A 24,304-nucleotide genomic window follows, 5' to 3' on the forward strand; every position below is an offset into this window, starting at 1 on the left:
ATCTGACTTTGCTTAGGCAACAGGAGAAATTTAACATGCTCCACACTAAAGAAATGGGACTTATTGGCACACACAAAAAAGAGCTTTTTCTTTTGCACTTATTGGTAGACAAGCAATAAATACAACCTAGTTTCAACTCAATTATGACTTAGTTGAAACAGGTTTATGAGACTAAATGCCCTTAAAACCAAGCGGGAGAAAAAGAGACAGTAAAGAAGAGAAGGGAAAACGGAATTATAGTGAAAACAAGGCAATTGTGTGCATTATTTCAATGAGAATTAAACCACATTCTAATAGTTTCTAATGGTTTTAATGTCTCTCCAATCTTTACAAGTTAATAATGTTAGGCAGAAACAGTCACCTATGGTTTCCAGTAATAGCAGTTAACAGAAAAATAGAATTATACAGAGATGATGAACTCACTGACAGGGGGACAGAGACTCTGTGCTGATTGTAAAAAAAGAAAAAATATATATAAATAAATTATAAATCAACATTTGGAAGAGTAAATTCCATCTATCACTATCTTGTCTCTGATTTTAAGACTCACATTTAAATCAGACTGGTTGTATAACTTATTGAATTGTATACTTTAAATGGGTGAATTGTATGGCATGTGAATTATCTCTCAATAAAGCTGTTAAAATTTAAGTCAGATGCTGGGGAGAAGGGGACAGCAGTGTTTGAAAACGATGCTCCAGAATAACTAAGCTTTTCTATATAAGCTGACCAATGAAACCAAGTGCTAAACAGGCGCTGGTGAAACAGAATAGATGAGATGTTTCTGGCATGTTAATAAAGAAATCCCTTCAACTGATTTGGTTCTTGATCAGCAGCCAGCTAAACGCCTTTGCTAACTGCAATCCTGACCCACTCCTCTCCCCTCTGTGCAAGAGACATATGTGAAGAGGGTGAGAACCACATGCTTCTACCAGAAGGAAAAAATAATCTTCTGGCAATTGTGGTGGGGTGGTTTGGGGGGGGAAAGCTGTTAATTCCAGAACATTTTCAAAAGCATCAACTACTTTCCTCACAAGCACAATCTCCTCAAAAACCAGAAGAAAACAAACTACCTTATCTCTTAAGTATAAGATCCATTTCTCCATAGTAGCCTTTTCAAGGAAATGTACTCTTTTCTAACCACTGTCCCTTCTCTTGTTCAGGGGGAGACTTGGGATTTTTCTGATTATCACTGAGTCACTTCTGCCCCTCCTTGGCAAAAAATAATACTTTTTAAAAAATTAGAAACAAACATGACAGATGCATAGCTCCATGTTCACACACCTACTTTTGGCAGTGTAGCCAAATGCATGGACCCCACAGGCAGACTGCTGCTCTGCCATTTACAAGCTGGGGACTCTTGGACTACAGAACTCTTCGTGCCCCTCTCTTCTCATCTGTAAAAAAGGGACAATTACAGTTCCTACATTACACCATGGATTAATTTACTACCAATTTTGGTCTTACCAACACTTTGCACATGGTATATAGTAATAATAATTATCATTATTATTATTTCAAAGAGTGAACTGGCAACTTAAAAAGTATGAGAACAGTTTGGTTTGAAAACTTACAGAGTTATGACAATTCTTTAAAAGCTATACAGATATACTGAGAATGAACAAATATGTAAATGGATGGCGAACGGCAGGAGCCAGGTTTCTCACTAATGGAGAAGGAGGCTACAGATAAGCAGTGGGGGAAGGCTAGAATGAACCATGTGGCGGTAGATTAGATTTGGAGACAGCAGTATGAACTCATGTTCAGCTTAAAATAGATACTGTTAGATACAGAAATAATTACATGTATGTATGTATGTATGTATGCATGAGTTAGTTACATATATATTTATATTTAGCTAGGTTAGTGATACAGTAATTTAGTAATAATTTCCTGGCTCTATCCACTGAGAGGGCCTAGAAGTAATAACACACCAGTAACAATAAATACACCCAGAGCCTATATCATGTTCTTATTCTATTTCCACTAAAAGGAACCAGGAATCCTTAGAGAAATGGCTGGTTATAAGGCTTGGGCAGGGAATATACATGATGAGCCTGGAACATCTATACTGCCAGAAAGTCAGGAAGTGTTAAAAACAAAACGATGGACATCATCAAAGGGAAACAAGAGACAACCTGAAAGAGCTCCCAATGGCTAAGTTGAAACAATGTGAACAACCTGACTACTGGATTATAACCCAAAGTATAAAATAAATATCCATAAATCTATTGGATATAAAATAACTAAAGGGCAAAAATACAAATCTCCATACAGAGGAATTCCAAGTGATTTATGTAGTTACTTCCTCCCTCAAAAAGATGAAGCTTAACCCCCTAAGTGTGGGGCTGAGTTTGGTGATTTGCTTTCAGAGAGCACAACATGGAAAGGTGGGAAAAAATAACTTTATATAAAGTGTAGAAACCTAGAAAATATTACCACCGTCAGGTTACCATCACTAGCGATAAGTCATGTTAGTTAAGCATGGATACTTTATCCTCCCCAAAATTCATAACCCAGTCTAACCACGAGAAAAACACCAGACAAATCTAAGTTGAGAAACACACTACAAAATACCTGATCAGCTCTCCTCAAAACTGCTAAGGTCGGGGCGCCTGGGTGGCTCAGATGGTTAGGCATCTGCCTTCGGCTCAGGTCATGATCCCAGGATCCTGGGATCGAGCCCCGCATCGGGCTCCCTGACCAGCGGGAAGCCAGCTTCTCCCTCTGCCTCTGCCCCTCTCTCTCTCTCTCATGAATAAATAAATAAAACATTAAAAAACAAAAACAAAAAACTGCTAAGGTCATCAAAAACAGAAAAAGTCTGTGAAACTCAGAGACCAGAAAATTCTGTTTAAAAAGATGATGACTAAATGTAATATGCTATCCTGCAGGGATCCTGGGACAGAAAAGGGACATTAGGGAAAAACTAATGAAATCCAAATAAGCTGTGGAGTTTGGCTAATAATGACATGCTAACTGGTTCATTAGTTGTGACACATGTACCACGGTCGGTAAGAGGTTAACAAAAGGGGGAAAACCGGGTGAGGAGTACACAGAAACTCTCTAGTATCTTTGTGTTTTTTTTATAAATCTAAAATTACTCTAAAATAAAGTTTATCTTCAAAAAATCTTAACTAAAGAGGGGCATCTGGGTAGTTCAGTCGGTTAAGTGTCTGCCTTCAGCTCAGGTCATGAACTCAGGGGCCTGCTCAGTGGGGAGTCTGCTTCTCCCTCTCCCTCTGCCCCTCCCTGCCTGTGCACATGCGTGCGTGCTTGCTTTCTCTCTCTCTCTCCCTCTCTCAGGTAAATAAATAAAATCTTTAAAAAATAAACAAATGATGATCTTAACTAAAGAATTAAACAATTTAAATATTTTCTTAATGTTGAGTTTAAAAAGGTGACTTTAAATCTTGGCTGATAAAGAAAAAGGTATTTGTCTCCCAAAACAGCTGATCATATCTGGTAAAGAAATAATTTCTGCAAACAATGTTGCTAAAAAAAAAATTATATCCCATAAGCTTAGTTTCCAGACTTTTCTAAGAACCACTGAAATAAGTTAAATTATATTTTTAAAATACTGTTTAAACTCTTGTAAAACACAGTCTAATTAAATTTCACACGTTTTATATGATCACTTCTTATAAAAGTTGTTACAGAAATATTCTTTAAATTTTAATTCAAATATTGCATGATAACATGATAGAAACAGCTGAAGAAATCTCAACACAAACAATTTAAACCTAATGTAAAAATAGCAACTCTGCCCAGTAATTAACAGAAACCTTCAATTTTGGTTTTTGAAGAAAAAAAAATTTGTAGAACCTCATGTAACCACAGTTTACTGAAGGACCAAAAAAAAACCCTCAACATTCCAAATCAAAACCTCTTCCTCCAGTAGTGTTAGAGAATCAACATCACAGCACTAACCAGAAACAGGAGACCCCAAAAGAAAAATGTCAACACAATGACTGAAATAAAAATGACAATAACTGACATTACTGTTCAAGCTGAATGACATTCAAAAAACTTAACTGTGTGTGGCAGGTTTCTACAAAAGGCTTTATAGTCTCTACTTGATGCTCTTCGAAGGTTTGGGGTTTAAGTTTTTATTGAAGGAAGGAAGGGTGGTGGAGCATGGCGTGAGCAAGGAATAGAGAAGGGAAAGATGAACAGGTTTTAATAATGACACTGTCCATCCGGTTTATCACTCAGCACCTTCAATACTTTCTTATTTTCGTCAACTTCGTCACTTCCTAAAAATGACATAGAGGGAGAGGAGTACATAGGGACAGTGAGAGATCGTAAATCATCTATTCCTGAGGCACTATAAGGATAACAGGAATCTAAAAATGGATTTTAGGGATGTACAGATGTTGAAAGAAAACTCGTAACAACAACAGTGGGTAATCTTTACCTGTATTTACTCCACTATTTTTACCTGTTTCAACTAAAAAATATTCAGTAACTTGTAATACCAAACCCTTTCCTGAAGACTGTAACTTCCACAAACATGTATACTTACATCACAGGTCTTTTGTATCGTATTTCATTCATTCATTTAATATGCCTCAAAAGAAAGCTTGAAACCATGAATCTTGAATTCCTTGGATATTAAAAGTGAAAAGAAAGTTAGATAAGAGCTTTCCTTCCTCTGAAAACTAAGGACAAAAGATGTCCCTTACCTATGCTCCCATCACTGAATAATTCCTGTTTTCAAGTGTGCTCTTTAACTATAACTCCCTATCAGTCCCTTCAAATCTACTAGTCTACCACTTCAGGAGTAGAGAGGTGAGGGGGATGGGACACCTTTCTACTTAAATATATTATATCTCAATCAACTCGTCCAAATCTAACTCCACATCTCTCTTCACTCAACTTCTTCTAGGGCATCTATGTCCAAAACTTACCCTGTTGTTAATTGAAGTCACATCATTACCATTCACTCTTGGATGGGGACAAGACATTCCAGGTAATATGAAATATCAGACTGAAGATTAATTGTCCACCCTACATCACACCTGCCTATCCACCATGGGACTAAGTGGTCCCTGCCATGAAGTAGCTCCTTATCCACACTTCAGCTCAATCATCTTCAGTGGTTCCTTTATTTCTATCATATTTAATTTGTACCCTGGAGACAGTTTCTCAAGGCATATTTTGGTCTCAACTACCTCTCTGTAGCAAACAGTAACTACAAAGCATAGGTTCTGGAGTTAAGGTTCTGAATTCAAATCCCAGTTTTAGCATATACTAGATGTATGACTTTGGGCCTATTCTTGACCTTTCTTTTTGTGCCTCAGTATCCACATCTATAAAATGGAAATAACAACAATGTCTACCTCATGCTTCTGAATCACCTGCAATCAGATTCTTTGCCAACCATTCCAACCTCTCAAGAAAATGACTCTACAGACAGCACGTATATCCTCCTAACTAAACTCACTGGTCTCCCAGTACTTACCTCCCCTAGTTCTCTGCTGTATTTGACTCCAAATTACCACTTTCTATTAATCTCAAACTACCTGTGTTTGAATATGAACAGTTAGAGGGAAGAGCATGTAAAGACACCAAGAAAAAAACAGTCATTTATAAGCCAAGGAGAGAATCCTCATAAGAAACTAACTCTGCCGACACCTTGATAGCAGACTGCTAGCCTCCAAGAACTTTGAGAAAATAAATTTCCATTGGCTAGGCCACCCAGTCAGTGATTCTTTGTTAGAAAGCTCTAACAAACTAATATAAGAACCCAGAAACCGATTTATACAAATACAGTCATCAAGTGACCTCTGACAAAGGAGCAAGGACAATAATGGAAAAAGGATGGTTTTTTCAACAAACCTTAATGCTAGCCAGGATGTGGAGCAGCAGGAACAGGATTTGCTGCTGCCAGGAATGCAAAAATGGTGCAGGCACTCTGGAAGACAGTTGGGCAGTTTCTTACAAAGCTAAGCAGTCTTACCACACGATCCAGCAATTGCACTGAATCAACTGGACAACCATATGTGGAAGGAAGGAAGGAAGGAACGAAGGAAGGATCGACCTAGAGAAAGAAAGAATCTAGACATAGACCTTATACTTCTCCCAAAATTAACTCAAATGGATCAAGACCTACATGTAAAATGCAAAACTATAAAAGTTCTAGAAGATAACTGAAAATCTAGGTGACTTTGGTTTGGATTTGGAAGTGAGTTTTTAGATGTAACACCAAAGGCATGATCACCAACAACAAAAAACCTGATAAGCTGGACTTTGCTAAATTAAAAAACTTCTGTTCTGCTAAAGACACTATAAAGAGAATGAAAAGACAAGCCATAGATTGGGAGAAAATATTTGCAAAACACATAGCTAATAAAAGACCTATATCCAAAATATACAAAGAACTTTTTTTTTTTTAAGATTTTATTTATGTATTTGCCAGAGACAGAGTGAGACGCACAAGCAGGGGGAGCAGCAGACAGAAGAAGCAGGCTCCCCACTGAGCAAGGAGCCCAATGCAGGACTCGATCCCAGGACCCTGGGATCATGACCTGAGCCGAAGGCAGATGCTTAACTGACTGAGCCACCCAGGCATCCCTAAAATATACAAAGAACTCTTAAAACTCAACAATAAGACAACCAATCCAATTTTGAAAGGACAAAAGATCTGAACGGATGCCTCATTAAAAAAGATATACAGATGGAAAATAAGCCTATGACAAGATGCTCAACATCAGAGGTCACGAGGGAATTGTAAATTAAAACAACAATGATACAACACACCCATCAGAATGGCCAAAATCCAAAACACTGACAACATCAAATGCTAGCCAGGATGTGGAGCAGCAGGAACAGGATTTGCTGCTGCCGGGAATGCAAAAATGGTGCAGGCATTCTGGAAGACAACTGGGCAGTTTCTTACAAAGCTAAGCAGTCTTACCACACGATCCAGCAATTGCACTCCTTGATATTTATCCAAAGGAGCTGAAAACTTATGTCCACACAAAAACCTGCACAAAGATGTTTATAGCAGCTTTATTCATAGCTGCTAAAACCTGGAAGCAACCAAGATGTCAATCAATAGGTGAATGGATATGTAAACTATGGTACAATCATACACAGGGATATTATTCAGTGATAAAAAAACAAATGAGCTATATCAAGCCACAAAAAGACTTGAAGGAACCTTAAATGCATATTGCTAAGTGAAAGAAGGCAGTGTGAAAAGTCTACATAGTGGGGCATCTGGGTGACTCTGTCGGTTAAGCATCTGCCTTCGGATCAGGTCATGGTCTTGGGGCCCTGGGAGGGAGCCCAGTGTCAGGCTCCTTGCTCAGCAGGGAGCCTGCTTTTCCTTCTCCCTCTGCTCTTCACTCGTGCTCTCTCTCACTCTATCTCTGTCTCTCAAATAAATGAATAAAATCTTAAAAAAAAAAAAGTCTACATACCTATGACCTAATTATATGGCATTCTGGAAAAAGTAAAACTATAGAGACAGTTAAAAGATCAGTGGTTGCCAGGGGTGGGCTGGAGGGGTAGAGGCAGAGGTAGACTCAGGTAATTTTCAAAGCAGTGAAAATACTCTATAAAATACCATGATGGATATATGTCTAATACATTTGTCCAAGCCCATAGCATATACAATACCAAGAGTGAGCCCTAGTGTGAACTTAAGGCTATAAATGTAATAGACTTTAGTTAATAATAATGGATCAATACTATTTTGTTAATTTTAACAAATGTATTGCACTAATGCAAGGTATTAATAGGGGTATACAGAGGAAGGGAGAGAATACCAAGCAGGCTCCGCACCCAGCGTGGAGCCCAAAGCAGGGCCCGATCTCACAGCCCTGAGATCATGACCTGAGCTGAAACCAACAGTGGGATGCTTAAGTGACTGAGCCACTCAGGCACCCCAGGAACTCTGTACTTTTTGCTCAATTTTTCTGTAAACCTGAAAACAGCTAAGTCCACAAAAAATAGAAGTAAAACCCTGGGTACCGTAAGTGAAGGGAAATGGAAAAGCAGGGTTGAGGCTTCCACCAACAGGGGCACAATGATAAAAATAGAAGGGATGGGGAAGGGGAGAGATTGGCCTCTGCAAACTAAATGTTAGAGATTTTAAAATTATTTGAGGATAGGTGAACAGATCTTGGTACAACTCAAAACAATATACTGGAACAAAGACCCCTGGATAAAACTAGGGCCCTGGAAAGGACTGTGTCCTCAGTAAAGTAAAAATAAAAACAAACAAAAAAAGTGACCCACAACAGGAGGAGGATAACAACAAAGTCTGTCTCTGCTTGGGCTCTGAATAGGAAGAAAGAAAAAAGTCCCTTAAGAATTAAAAACCAAGAGCCCAGCTGCTCATTTGGGTTTGGGGTTCAAATGTGCATTATCCATAAGGTGTGGGGAATTCCAAACAGAGAAATTAACATGAAGATCAGTCTCAGACCAAAGAGACTCATGAGGTTCCTGGAAGAAGCAAACTCAAAGCTGTTTTGGAAAGACACCCTCACAATTTGAGCCACAAAAAATTCTTACAGAAAAAACTTGATGAATTCAGAATTAAAATAAAAATCTACCATGAGTCAGCAAACACAACAACAAACAGCAAGATTAAAAATCCTCAAAATCTGAGAAGAGAGAATGGTAATCTGAAAGAGTATGTTAAGTATGTTAAAATAATCAAAGGCAGAAAAAGGAATCAAAACTCTAAGAACAAGAAACCATGTAAAATAAATACACAGACTTGAAAAATAATAAAAGAGCTTCTAAAAATAGAACTATTAAAATTTAAAAAACAAAAGGGGCGCAGGGGTGACTCAGTTGGTTAAGCATCCAACTCCTGATCTCAACTCAGGTTTTGATCTTAAGCTCTTGAGTTCAGGCCCCACGTTGGGCTCCAAAACAAAACAAAAAACTGAAGTGTGCCCCACCCCACACACCAAATTGTACGTTGAAGTCCTAACCTCCAAAGTGATGGTTTTTGGACATGGGGCTTTGGCATATAGTTAGGTTTAGATGAGGCCATGAGGGTGGGGACCCTCATGCTGAGATTAGTGCCCAGAGAGCTTCTGTCATTCTCTGCCTTGTCAGCATAGTGAGAAGGTGGCTATCTGTAAATTAGGAATTTCTCACCAGAAACCAACTGTGCTGGCACATCCTGGTCTTAAGACTTCCAGTCTCCAGAACTATAAGAAAATAAATTTTGTTGCTTAAGCCACCCAGTCTATGATATTTTGTTTTGACAGCCTGATCTAAGACAGAATCCAAATGACCAAATCTGAAATAGTTTGAACATCAAAATAAATTACAGTGATGAATTAGAACCCAATGAAAAAAATAAAAATCCGTAAGTCCAAAAATAAAGTAAAAGCTCTTCATCACAAGAGAATGTCAACTAATAAATGCAGAAGAAATTAATGGAATTAGAAAAGCACTATTTCACACCACAGCAATATTAACTCAAGTATGACTCATCAATGGACATTAAAATTAATGGTGCAAGTTAGATGAGGAAGGAGGTACTATACAGTCTTAAAATCTCCCCACAAATTATTTATTAACTACAAAAGGAAAAAATAACTTTATACTGAAGAAACCTGGCAGATCCATGCAACCAAGTGATCAAAACTAACATTAATAATGGAACAAGTGAGCATCACATGCCTCCTGATATTGAGAGGACATATCACTTACATACATTTCTGCCAAAAATGCATAACCTGAATTTGAACAAAAGAAACACCAGATATACCAAAAATGAAGGACAGTCAACAAAATAAATGATGTGTACTCCTAAAAAGTGCCAGTGTCTAGAAAGACAAAAAAAGGCTGAAAAACTATTCCAGATTAAAAGGAGACTGATAAGTCTTGGAAACTAAAAGTGATGTATGATCTTGGATTGGTTTCTGGACTAGGAGGAAAATGCTATTGTGGATATCATTAGGACCATTGGTAGAAATCTGAATAAGACCTATAAATCAGATTAACAGTATTGTATTAATATTAAAATTTTCTGATTTTGATAACTGTACTGTGGTTTTATTTAAGTGAATATATTTATTTTGAGAAATATACATTGAATGTTTATGGGTAAAGGAGCATGATGTCTGCAACCTACTCCCAAATGGTTCAGATTAAAAAAATAATATGTACAGAGAGAGAGAGAAAATGTGATAAAGCATATGTGGCAAAGTGTTAACCACTGGTGAATGTGGGTAAGGGTGTAAAAGAGTTCTTCGTATTATTCTTACAATTTTCCTATGAGTTCAAATTATTTCCCCCCCAAAAAAGGATTTTTTAAAAGCAACAAGAGATTATACACAGACACAAATTAAGATACTAAATATATGAACCATAATACAAGACACAGAATAAAGAGTTGGAAAAATCATAACATTATGGGACATGGTGAAATAAAGAAATATCCTATCTCTCTCCTATTGTATGCTTTTTTAAAAAGTCAATCAGAGAGGAAAAAATAGATTAGGTACAAGAAACAATTGATAACAGACTTCTTTTTTTTTATCATTTTATTTTATGACAACAGACCTCTTAGCAACAGATAACCAGAAGACAACAGAGTATCTTCAAAGTTCTGAGAGAGGGGCGCCTGGGTAGCTCAGTCATTAAGTGTCTGCCTTCAGCTCAGGTCATGATCTGAGGGTCCTGGAATGGAGCCCGCATTGGGCTCCCTGCTCCACGGGAAGCCTGCTTCTCCCTCTCCCACTCCCCCATGCTTGTTTTCCCTCTCTCCCTGTGTCTCTCTGTCAAATAAATAAATAAACAAACAAAGTTCTGAGAGAAAGTAACTGTCAACTTGAGAGTTCTATACCATGTTATATTATGATTTGAAAGTAAAGACACAATAATGACATTTTCTAGAGGAAAAAAAAAAGACTGAGTTCACCTTGCACAGTCCCTCACTTGAAAGAGAAAGAAACAGAGAAAGAAGATAAAAAAAGAAAGACAGAAAGAAAAAAAGAACCCTTCCAAATAATGCTCACCAGGAGAAATACTGAACCCAGAATGCAGGAGTATAATGCCTAGACACAATGGTAAGCAATGAAATTGAAAACACATATGGGTAAATGTAAAGGAGAACTATCTGTATAAAATAATGTTAATAAACACTAATCAGGGAGATATAAAACAATGTAAACCAAAATAAGAGACAACACTAAAAGGAAGGAGACAACTGAATTAGGCATTCTAAAGTCCATGTACTTACCAGAAAGAAAACAGATTTTTTTAATTATTCTTTTTTTTTTTAAGATGTTATTTTTTTATTTATTTGACAGAGACACAGCGAAAGAGGGAACACAAGCAGGGGGAGTGGGAGAGGGAGAAGCATGGTCCTTGCTGAGCAAGGAGCAGGGTGTGGAACTTGATCCCAGGACCCTGGAATCATGACCTGAGCTGAAGGCAGACACTTAACCAACTGAGCCACTCAGGCAACCCGAAAACAGAGATATTGATTAACCTTATTATGCATGTTCAAATTTTAAGGAAACCACCAAAAGTGTAAAAATAAAATGTATAACTTTTAACTCAATAGAGGAGAAAGAGGGGGGAATATAAGAAAATGCACTGAATACCATCCAAAGAGTGACTTAAGCAGGTTAGAAAGAGAAGATTGGCCCTAATAAATTTGGAAAATTTTATACTGTAAATCATAAATGAGTTCATATTCTTCAGTTGGCATTCATTTGTCTGTATCTTAGGTATCTGAAACATTATCCATCACATTTCCTAATATGGACCCTTTCTTTGTCAGAATGGCTGTCTGTAACCTCTGCCCACTTTGGTCCCCCAGCAGTTTTTTTTTTTTTTTTTTTGAGATTTCATTTATTTGTTTGTTTATTTGAGAGAGAGAGAGAGTGTGAGCTCATGCAGGGGGAAGGAGAGGGGAAAGAGAATCTTAAGCAGACTACACGCTGAGTGTGGAGCCTGATGAGGGTCTCAATCCCACAACCCTGAGACCATGACCCAAGCTGAAATCAACCAGCTGAGCCACCCAGGCGCCCCCCCCCCCCAGCAGTATCTTTACCCATATTTTGTAAATATAAAATTCTCTTTTGGAATTGTTTCCTCCACAGTTCTTTACAAATGCAAACCCAATATTTCATTAAGTCCTAGGTCAAGATATGCTCTTCCAGGAAGTCTTTACCAGACTAACCCCAGCTGATCTTACCCTTAAATTGAATTTCTATAGAATTTATAATATGTCATTGTTTTTTTAATTGTTAAAATCCTGCCTTAGAAATGTTCCTTAAGGGGTGCCTGGGTGGCTCAGTTGTTAAGCGTCTGCCTTCGGCTCAGGTCATGATCCCAGGATCCTGGGATCGAGTCCCGCATCAGGCTCCCTGCTCGGCGGGGGGCCTGCTTCTCCCTCCCCCACTCCCCCTGCTTATGTTCCCTCTTTCGCTGTGTCTCTCTCTGTCAAATAAATAAAACCTTTCAAAAAAAAAAAAAAAAGAAATGTTCCTTAATGTTCCATTTAGGCATATTTTGTTTCTTCAATCTGAGCATAAACTCCTCAAAATCAGAAAGAAATTTTTTAAGATCTCCTAAACAATCTGGCACAGTGTTGATTATTCACTTAAGGATGAAGCAAATTTTAAGTTATTTTTCTTCAATAAGTTCAAAAAATATGAAATCTGCAAAATATGCACACATAAACACATATCTCATATATAAAAATATCTCAGGTTTTTAACGACTTTGTTTTCATCTTTAGATAAGAAAGCTAAAGTGAACAGATTTTAAAGTCATTTCCCATTTTCTTTTCTTTTCATGTTTGCCAATTTTAAAAGGAGTCCACATGCTCAGAGCTAAAATGTACAAAGTCAAGTGAAAGGAAGTCAGACATCACTAATATGGAGAAGATTTTAATAAAAACTGAAAATGGTGCCCCACATTTTGATTACTGCACCATCGTGAAGAAGTATTACATAATAACTGTCTTTTACTACAATATTAGAAGAAAAGGCTAAGGATAAAATTTATAAGTTAAAAGAAAAGCAAAACACTGATAAGATAAAGAAGATCTAAATAAATGGAGAGAAATAATATGTTCATATATCAGAAGACTCAATACTGTTAAGATCTCAAATTTCCACAAATTGAGCTGCAAATCCTACGTAATCCCAATAAAACCCAGCAGGCTATCTACATGACAAAATGTCACAAAATTATGCACAAAGACAAAAAAAAAAAAAAGAGAGAGAGCATGAAAAAGTGGTGAAATCTAAGGTCTAGTTAATTGCACTGTGGCAATCAAGCTCCTGGTTTTGATAATGCACTACAGTCATATATAAAGATGTCACTATTGGGGGAAGCTGGATGTTTGGTATATAGGAGACCTCTTTGCACGCTTTTTGCAACTTCCTATGAGTTTACAATTATTTCAAAATAAAAAGTTAAAACATTCAAAATCCCAGCAGATGTTTTTATATAATCTGAAAAGTGATTCTAAAACTCACATGGAGGGTGCCTGGGTGGCTCAGTCGGTTAAGCGACTACCTTCGGCTCAGGTCACGATCCCGGAGTCCCGGGATCGAGTCCTGCATTGGGCTCCCTGCTCAACAGGGAGTGTGCTTCTCCCCCGGACCCGCCCCGTTCTTGTGCTCTCTCTCTCAAATAAAAATAAAATAAAATCTTTAAAAAAAAAAAAACTAAAATTCATATAAAAAAAAGGACTTAAAATAAATGGGACAATTTTGAAAAAACAGAACAGAGTTGGAAGACTCACTACCTGAATCCAAGACTTATCCATAAAGCAAGACGGTGATGCACTGGTAGCGGTACAGCCACACGGCTCAACAGAACAGAAGAGTCCAGAATATCCCCATACATGCATCGTCAAAGGTGCTAAGGCAATTCATTTGTAATTCATTTATATGAAGCTCTAAAAGAGTTTTTACAGTGACAAATCAGAACAGTGATTGCTAGGGGGGAGAGGCGTGCGAGACTGACTGGGAAGGGGCATGAGGGAACTCTCTGAGGTTAAGGAAATGGTCTGTGTTAATAAGGGTGTGGGTTACACAGTTTTATGTATGTCAAAACTCTCCTAACTGAAACAAGATCTATACATTTCACTGTAAGTAAACTGTAATTTTATCTTAGAAATATATAACAGCATACAAGCTTTTATTTGTCTATAAAAAAAACAGAAAAAATACATCAAAATACTCAGTACTTACCTCTTGGGAATTAGATCATTATTTTTTTAAATTATTAATTGTTATTATTTAAAAACATGTATGTACACATAATGTGTATGTCATAATAAGAACAAAACAAGAAGATTTTAAAAATGTATGTCACGATAGGGGAGCCTGGGTGGTGCATTCAGTTTAGCATCCGACTCTTGGTCGGATGGAGAAAGAGGGGGAAATATAAGAAAATGTACTGAATACCATCCAAATAGTCTGTCTGAGACACTCTCTTCCTCTCCCTCTGCCCCTCCCTGCTGTGTGCTCTCTCTCTCTAAAAAATAAATACATCTTTTTAAAAATGTATGCCACAATAAAAATATCTAGCCCATATTCTACTGTTCCACTCACTAATTCTTACATCAATTACCCTCCAGATCTGTAGCACTGTTCGACAGGAAGACATCTTTGCAGATCTTCTAGTAATCCATCAGTAAGAGCTAGGAGAAAGGTACTGACCCTTATCAATTTCCATTAGTCCTAAAGACACTGCTAAAGAATCGTTACACTCCATAGAAAATGGAAAAGTCACTATTAGTGTTTCTTTAGAGAAATTACTGCAAGAAAATAATGAAACGAAATCTCACAGGTATCTCTTTATTCTCTAATATCCTAACTTCCACCATAGCTCCTCCCTCTCAACTTTACTGTCTTTGTAACTGACATCATGCTCCCACTACTAATTTATTTGAACCAATATTTTATGTGCTCCTCAGTCTGGCTTAAAATTTTGAAGTCCTTTTCAAATCATCTTTCTCCATCCTCGTATTTCTTCACAAAGCCCCATCAAATGTTTCTCCAAGATGCTTCTCATCAATTCCTTCCTTTCCATTCTCTACTACTTTTCACTTTGTTTGCTCCATCATCATTTACCTCACCCTTCGCTTACTCCACATACTCTAGCACAATTCTATGAATCCTTGAGAGCCCCTAGAATTCTTTCTTGAGGGTTTGAAAGGTCAAAATGATTTTCATAACAATATGAAAATGTTATTTGCCCCCTTTTACTGTGTTGACATTTGCACAACAGAGCAAAAGCAATGGTGATAAAACTGCTGGTGACTTGGCACCAATCAAAGCAGTGGCCCCACAATGTACCCCCAATCACTGTATTCTTCACTGCCGTGCACTCAAAAGGGAAAAAAAAAAAAGCCAGTTTCACTGAAGAATGTCCTTACTGAAGCATAAACATTATTACTTTTATTAACTCCTAACCCTTAATACAAGTCATTTTGATATTCTATTTGATGAAATACATAAAACACTTCCATTGCATACCAAAGCACAATGGTTGGCTCAAAGAACAGCATGTGTGATTTTGAGTTGCAAACTGAACTAGCCACTTTTTCCACAGAACACCATTTTTATTTGAAAGAACTGGGAAACTGGTTATTCATGCTGACATTTTATTGAAAATGAACTAATAATGGGGCACCTGAGTGGCTCAGTCAGTTAAGAGTCTGCCTTCGGCTCAGGTCATGATCCCAGGGTCCTAGGATCAAGTCCCGCGTGGGGGTCCTTGCTCAGCAGGGACCTGCTTCTCCCTCTACCTGCCGCTACCCCTGCTTGTGCTCATGGGCGCGTGCGCTCTCTCTCTCTCTCTCCCCCTGACAAATAAATAAAATCTTAAAAAAGAAGTAGAATTGAGAATCTGTCTTCTATTTAACCAAGTATTAAACTTCTCAGGTTTTACTGCTAATAGAGTCAATAGCAATAGATATAACCAGCATACACAATCTTGGAGTTCTCAATGGCATAAAGGGCCTCTGAAACCAAAAATTGGAGAATCGCAGATTTCACTTAGCAGGTTATTTCCATCTTTCCTCTCTGATCCATTCTCATCATGACTGTCAGAATAATCCTGAGCACTTTCAGCATTACTCCTTGTACAGAAACCTTTAAAGCTCCCAACATCCTACCACTTCATATCTAAATGACTTTATCTAGCTTCCAAGTTTATAAATTGGCCCTACCTTATCTAGCAAATCTTGTTTCTCCATGCTCCCCAACACAAGCCTTCTGTGTTCTCCCAAGCCTTTATCCACCCCTGTAGTTACACATACCTGGGAATACCAACATCCCCATTCCCTTCTCTGCCTACTTTCTCTTTCTTTCTGTCCCCTCCCAGCTACCTAAACTTAACTCATTCTTAAGGGCCAGGGGGGCAAAAACGACAATTCCTTGAATTTTAGGCTTACAAGTCTGTACTTTAGTCTACAGGCCATGTAGGAAGATTCTTTCACCAGGAGAGGGGGGATGACCATCTCAACCTTCTAACAAGACTTTAATCAAACAAAATAAATATGTTATTTGAACATGACTAAAATTCATAGTCAAATCTAAAATTCTTCCACAGCGTTTAAGGACTAAGGTAAAAAACACATTGTTACACTAGGAACCCAAACCTATAATCTCAGGTCAAGGCAGCCTGGAATTCTGAAACATGGCATCTTCCAGAACAAAAAAGACTAAAAAACAAAGCTAAACTAAAGCAGAAAACAAACATGTTCTCATCTCTTGAATATAGGGCCTTTCAGGGCCTGCTGAACAAAATCCTTTCCTAAAAGCCCAATTCTGTTAGAAACAAAACACAAAAAAACAAAATAAAACCAGTATGTAACAGCTACATATATTCACTAGTCACTAAAGGTCTTTAGTTTAAAATGACAGAATATCTTCATATGCACAAAACAGGTATGACCATCACTTAATAGGCAAAAGATACATTAAGCCTACCGATTTAGTTTAGGCCTAATAATAATCACAGTGCTTAATTCATTCTGTACCCACTACTGCCAGAACAAGAACAAGCCCAATACATCATCTTTTCTGTAAAACCCGCTATGATTTCTCCCAACCAGAAACAATGATCTCCTTTCTCTAAACTCATGTTGCATATGGTTTGTCCCCTTCAAGTCAGGTCATTCATTCATTCCACAAATATGAACCGAGAATCTAATATGTGCCAGGTACTCTTCTAGGCTCTAGAACACAGCAGTGAACAAAACAAAACCACCAGCTTCCTGGATTTACACTATAGTGGGAAGAGAAAGGTAATACACAACTAAATATAAGGTGACAGATATCATAATAAAATGAAAATTAGGTAAAGAGCAGAGGTAAACTTTCTATAAAGCTAACAGACCTCAAAATTCAGCCTCCCCCACTCACACGGGCCCATGAGTGCTTCAGAATCACTGGGACATGCAGAAGGCCACAGAAGGTGACCAGTGGCAGCCAGTGTGCTAACAGCGAGCATCTCATGAGTGCATTTCTGAGTAAACGCCTAAAGAAACCTCAGAAGAAAAGGACCTGACTCTAAGGTTACAGCATCTTGTTGGGACATCTTTTCTCATTCTAAATAAATATTAACTTTCATACCAAATTTTTTACTCTAATTTATTTGTTTACTTAATGAGGACGCCCCAATCCTATCAAAATCTGGATCCATCCCTGCTAAAGATGGAAAGTGAGAGTAGGGTGCTGTTTCCTATAGGGTGGTAAGGAACAAACATATTTAAAGGTGACACCTGAGCTGGGACCCAAGGGAAAAGAAGAAGCAAACCATACAGCTATTGGGGGAGGGCAGAACACCAAGTACAAAAACCCTGAGGCAGGAGCATGAGAAGCAAGGTATGTTAGGACAGTAGCAGGAGAAATATATAATAATAAGTGATACTAGAGCAATTAATGATTACAGAGTATTGTGTGTCAGGCACAGTCCTAAATACTATTCTAAGCATTTCTTCTTTACAGCTGAGTAAACTAAGGCACAGAGAAAAGGATTAAAGTAATTGGCTAATGGTGGTGAAACCAGGCAGTCTGACTCCAGAGCCCAGCTCTTAAACCACTTTGCTAAGCTACAGAGAGGTCGGTTGTCCAGATTATGGAGTGTCTAGACAATCTCTCAGCCAGTAAGAGTGTTAATATGCTAGAAAAGAAAATATCAACAAGGTTTTGATCTAACTATGATAACTAAAAGTAGGTACACATTTTATGTCCCTATAAATACCAAGCGCCAAGTCTTGTCATTTTTGCTCCTCCACTCATAGTCCCTAACACATTCCCTTTCATATTACAGCTCTTCAATGTAGGATGGTTATTCAATGTACTCTCAAGAGAGAACTAGCAACTATTCACTCTCCATGCAAAATAACGTATTAGATGTTCTTTCACAAGAAATACATATATACATCAAATCTTGGAGGTAAGCACTTCCTTTAGGGGATCAGATCCATATCAAAGTCAGATAACCTGTTCTATTGTTTTTTGAAAGGTCTCAAAAGAAATGATCCCACAATCTGTTCCACTGTCTCTTTCCATCTCAAATAAATACTGACGCTGGAAAATTCTACCTTAATTTACTTTTAATACTTAAACAAGCTTTCTGAAGTTTAGGACCATTTCCTCAGGTCCCTCTAGACTTTGTCCTCCATGAAAGTAAAAAATAAACATAATCCCAGACAATCATGCTTTATTTTCCTTCAGCTATTCTTTTCTAATTGCTTAAGGTATTCATGTTCCTCAACAGAAGTCAGGTTTCAGAACTCAGTATTCCAGTCTTATACACACCGACTATAATGAAAGAATTAGTCTTTGATGATACTAATCAGAACACCTTGAAAGATACAGAACTACAAATAAGCCAACACAATTCACTAAATGCTTGAACAAATTAATTTCCTGATTTCACTGCCCAATCTTCCATTTTTTTCCTGTCAGCTTTCATAGAGACTCTGTTTACATAAACTACCATGTGAATGGCTCTGGAGCTTAGCAACATTGCAGCCTCTGCTTCATGAGGAATGGCTTCCAAACACACACAGATAAAATCAGTATCAACATTTCCAAAGCATGTTCTCTACAAGACACTAATTCTAAGGACAAGCACTATGTATTACAAAGAAAAAGAATCCCACGGTCAAGTAGTTAGGAGTTTGCTGGATTAAGCAACACTTAACAGGTTTCTTTACTGTATGACTTCTCAATCTTCAGTATACTCCTAGTAATGCTTTCCCTGGAGCATCCCCACCACATTTTGAAATGCCTACGAAGTCCTGTCCAAAATAAAAGATGATTCCAAGGCCCCAAGTCTTAGCAAACTATCAACAACTGGAGCTTTGGACAAAAGTGGGATACAAGGAAAGGCCCATTTGGAAGTAGATGTAGTCTGTGAAGAGATCAGGTAGACAATGGGCTTATAGAGCTCAGGAGGAAGCACAAGCTGGAGACATCTGGGAGTAGTTCACAGGGATCAAGCTGAAGTCATGAGACTAGACAAGATACTTCCTTAGATACACAGTAATAAGACTGGTCTTTGAAACATCCTTGCCTTAGTCCATCCAGTTTTAGTATCTTCTGCTTCTCTCCAGCAATAAATCTAGAAAAACATCAAGACATGGGGTAGGAATAAGGCAAATCCAACTGAAAAACTGCCTGTTAAATACCAGCACAATGCGTGTGAAAATCCTATTAATGTTGATAGATGTTGATTATGTGACCTGGTATAGAACTACCGAATTTCTCCAAGAGAACTCTTTGAAATGACAAACCTAGAGATGATTCATTCTTTTTTTTGGTAAATGTAATGAATGCTATAAGGCCATTTCCACAGAAAAAAACACACACACAATATTAAACCTATTAATTTCAGAGGGCTTCACGGGCCTCCTGAGGCCCAACCACTGAGCTCTCTAGTTGTCAACTCCTAGGTCCCTAGGTAATCCCGGCTACAAACTTCATCTCACAGATGAAGGCCACAGAGTTACAGGACATTTAAAAGTATGACTTTTTTAAAAACTGTATTTTCCATGTACTTTAAGATAGTGCAGAGAAAATGTATACTTGTACTTTTTGGCCTTGAAAACATGAAAACTTACTGGTTGAGTAAAACTCAAGTCATTTATCTAACACCATAAACAGAAGGGCATACAATGATAATAACACCTTCACAACAAAACAGCTGAGAGGCCACATAGCTAATAAATTCCAGATCTTCCATATTCTACTTCAGTGCTTTTTAACTAAACCATGTCACCTTAAATAAACATATTATTACACTGGGTAGGATACAGTTTTTAAAATAAAAATTCCTTGAAACACCCACCTTCTAAGAGTGACTATAAATAATTAGGTCTCTAACTTACTTACTTAATCTGATCATTCCATTTTTAGCACCTAAACACAAATTAAGGAGCAAATTATACATACTGGCTTTTGAAAACAAACCCTCTAATGCACTCCTCTCTAATCAACACAATTTGTATAAATAAGAAAAATCTAAAACAGCAGAACAAATACAAAAAAACCGTTATCTTTATACTCATGATTACAGACAAAAATACAAACAGCTTAAGCTTTGGGTTATTTAGCAAGCAGGGGGTATGATGCCAAAACCACATGGAGTTTCTCGGCTTTGGGCCCCTGGTATGGGAAGAGGCTGGCAGGCGGGGATCAGCATCTATTATCTGATGTCCATTTGGCAGACTCTACAAAAACAATGAGGCCTGGCTGCACAGCAGGAGTTAGGTATTCCAACTACTGCTTAAAGATCCACTCTAACACAGACTATGGCTACAACTCACATGCTGAACTAAAGGTGTGCCTTAATTTCTGCCCTGGAAATTCAGTCATACGTTATATGCCCATATCCTATCTTTATAGAAGCCGTAGTGCTATTGTTAAGAATGCAGTCTCTGGGCGCCTGGGTAGCTCAGCCAGTTAAGCCTCCGACTTCAGCATCAGGTCATGATCTCAGAGCCCTGGGACTGAGTCCACATGGGGCTCCCCTCTCAGCAGGGAGTCTGCTTGTTCCTCTTCCTCTCCACCTCCCCCTGCTCGTGGTCTCTCTCAAACAAATAAAATAAAATTAAAAAAGAATGCAGTCTCTAAAGGGTAAGGTTCAAATTGTGGCTTTGCCACTTACCAACTTTAGCAAGTTACTACAACTTCCTTGTGCCTCAATTTCCTCAAATGCAAAATGGAGTTAATAATAGCTCCTATTTCATGGAGTCGCTGTAAGGACTAAGTAAATGAATACATGGAAAAATCTTAGAGCAGTGCCTAGCAAATAATAAGCACTCCATAAATGTTAGTTCTCATTATTATTACTTTAAACAGATGACAAGAGTAATCAACTTACACCTGTATAGCACTTAGATGTACTTAGGAAATTACAGGCCTTAATTTTTTTTACTTTTTAATCATGTGGCTTAACTACCAGCTGTTTTTTCTAAATATAGTAAATACACTGCCAATTATTTTTGTAAAGAACTCGGAAAGAACTTACTATACACACTGCCACCTAGGATTTACACACTAGTAAAGTTTTAACTTTTCATCTGAATATAACTAGACTCCCCTAACACTTCTAATCTCCTTGGATCCATTCACTTCAACTTTCATAATCACCACCAATTCCAAAACACAGCAATGGTTATTCTTACCTGGACTACTGTAATGGCTGCCTAACTGTTCTTTCCCCTCCAATCTACACTGCAGTACAGTTAGATCTTTTTTTTTTTTTTAAAGATTTTATTTATTTATTTGAGAGAGAGAATGAGACAGAGAGAGAGAGAGCATGAGATGGGGGAGGATCAGAGGGAGAAGCAGACTCCCTGCCGAGCAGGGAGCCCGATGCGGGACTCGATCCCGGGACTCCAGGATCATGACCTGAGCCAAAGGCAGTCGCCCAACCAACTGAGCCACCCAGGCGCCCACAGGTAGATCTTTTAAATCTAATTTTACTCCTCTACATAAAACCCTACAATGGCTCCCCATTGGCCTAAAGAAAAACCTGTCCTCCTCAAAGACCTAAGAGGCCTGTATGATCTAGGGCCATTCTCTTTCTCTGGCTGCTCAAGCCACTGAGGCCTTTCAAATCCTTACCCCTGTTCTTTGGGGCCTCACAGCCTTCACAGATTATGCTCCCTCTATCTGGCATAATCTTCTCTCCCCACTGCCTCTGACTCCCAAAAGGAGATCAGGTCCTCCTGTTACATGCTCTCATAACCCTAATCCTAATCCTCTTTTCTCCTGGGCAGCACAAAATAAAATTGCAGTAAGATAACCTAAGTGGTGTTTAGTGTTCCTCTTGCGCCCCCCAAAATATAAACTCCAAGTAAGACTCAGGAATATGTCTACCTTTTTTCCTGCTACAACCCAAGTGCTTAGATGTCCAGTACCTTATACTAATAGGTGTACACAAAACAGCCGTGTTATCTTATGGGAAAACCTGAGGAGACAAATGATGACAGACAGCAAATCATCCACAAAACAAGACTAATGCAGAATCCTGGCTGCACTGTGAGTCACCATCCGTGTTACACTCAAGTAAAAGCAAAAACCTACTGCTTAAACATGGGCAAAAAGTTTAGGTGTTAGAACGAAACTTTCCAAAGTAAAATTAAGTTTCTCTGTGCATCCTCAGATGTTACGTGAAACAGGAGGCGTTCCACCTCAGTCACCAGTAAGAAGATACACACTAAATCAAGACCGCTGCCACATTTGGCACTATCCGCTTCTTGGCAGTCTCTGCGAGGCCAAGAGTTGAGCCGGCCAGGGAAGAGTGATCTATCTCCCACATTTAGAAGGGGTCCCTCTACAACTGAATGCTGAACTACTAATGGACTTTGAATTCTAACCTCATCAAACCAGTACCTTTACTGAGTATTCTCAATTCACTTAAAAAAAAAGGGGGGGCTGAATTGTATGTGTCACTGACAAAAGCAAGTTTAATGAGACAGAGGAGAAAACAAAGTTGCCTTTTCCTCCAAAACAGGAAAAAAAAATTACACTAACTAGATTTCTTTTCCAAACCAAAGTCATTATTCGGAAAATTAAAAGAAGATGGTACGCGGATGCTGAGAGGCGAAAGGCTGGGGGGCTGTGGGTGGAGGCTGCCCAGTGTCGTACCGACCGCCGGGCCCGGTGGGCAGCAGTGCCAAACCTACATCGGGCCGTGCCAGGTCCGTCTGACGGACACAGGTTTGACATACGCCAAACCCCCGCCGTCTGGTTCGTCGCACTGACCCTGCCCAATGCAACAAACAGCCAGACCCTCTCCGCGCGTCCAGCCCTTCCCGGGCACCGCGCGTCCGAGGGGCGCGCTCAGGTAAGGGCTCCGAGGTCTCGGGGTTACCCGTTCGGCCCTTTGTTCGCTCCAAGGCAGCGGAGCCCCGGGCGCCCGCTCCTCCTCCTCCTCCTCCTCCCGCACAGCTCCCGGGCGCCCGCGTCTCCCGCGGAGGGGCAGCGCGGACGCGGGCGCCCAGACGGCGGCGGCGCCCCCCGCCCTCCCCGCGGCGGGTCCCGACCCCCGCGGCCTCGGCGGCGCACGGCCCCTCGCCCTCACCTTGTAGACGTCGCCGTAGGTGCCGCTGCCGATGCGCTGAATCAGCTCGAAGTCCTCCTGCGGATTCCGGCGGGACAGATCGAAGCCGGGGTTCATGGCGGGCCCCGGGTGCCCCCCGCCTCCCTCCCGGGCAGGGGAGGGGGGGCGCTCAGGGGGCCACACGGAGAGTGGGAGCCGCGGCCGGCTCCCCGCTCCCCCGGCGGTCACAATCACCCGGCTCCACGCTGCGGCCGCCGCCGCCGCTCCTCTCACGCCGCCGCCGCCGCCGCCGCCGCCGCCCGGGCTAACCGTCCCCGCCCCCGCAGCCCGCCGGCCGCCGCCGCGCCGAACCCGGGTCACACCCACAAGGAGAGGAGAACGCTCGCAGCCCCTCGCTCGGGGTGCAACTCCAACATGGCTTCCGCCTTCGCCGCTCCTCCCCCTCCCCTTACTCCGGCTCCTCCACCCTCCTCCCCCTTTTCCCGGCTCCGGCCCGACTGCGCAGCCGCGAGCCCGGAGGGAGAGCTCTTCGGCCCCGCGCGCGTGCGGCCCCGTGCGCGCTCCGGCTCCGCGCGCCTGCCGGACGTGGGCGGGCGGTCCCGCAGCCCCGGACCCCGAACTGGCGCCGCGTTCCCGGGCCGGCGGCCCGCGCTTGAGAGCGGCCAAGCCTTGCTGGGAAGGCGTGACTGCCCCGGGGGCCGTAGGGGGGTCCAGGGGGTCTGGGGGTGAGGGGAGAAGGTAGCTCGTATTCGCTTCTGACTCCCCGAACGGCAGA

General features: G+C 40.0%; 1 protein-coding gene and 1 non-coding gene across 5 annotated transcripts in view; one reads left to right on the forward strand and one right to left on the reverse strand.

The window, feature by feature from the left end:
* Window positions 1-23,814, reverse strand: part of MAP4K3 (mitogen-activated protein kinase kinase kinase kinase 3) — a 188,931-nt gene extending 165,117 nt beyond the window's left edge. For all 4 annotated transcript variants that reach the window (XR_004678486.1, XM_035000969.1, XM_035000967.1 and 1 more), the window contains exon 1: window positions 23,551-23,814. Coding sequence is in view for 3 of the 4 variants with exons in the window: in XM_035000969.1 (XP_034856860.1) it covers window positions 23,551-23,646 (96 nt within the window). In the remaining variant the exon portion in view is untranslated. The remainder of the gene's footprint in view (window positions 1-23,550) is intronic.
* LOC118008334 lies at window positions 406-473 on the forward strand. Its single transcript, XR_004678651.1, has one exon. It is a non-coding gene; the product is annotated as a small nucleolar RNA SNORD43 (small nucleolar RNA).
* Window positions 23,815-24,304: the final 490 nt, after the last annotated feature.

Source organism: Mirounga leonina, unplaced genomic scaffold, assembly GCF_011800145.1.
Source record: "Mirounga leonina isolate KUSES-001 unplaced genomic scaffold, KU_Mleo_1.0 Mir_125, whole genome shotgun sequence".
NCBI classification, from domain to species: domain Eukaryota; kingdom Metazoa; phylum Chordata; class Mammalia; order Carnivora; family Phocidae; genus Mirounga; species Mirounga leonina.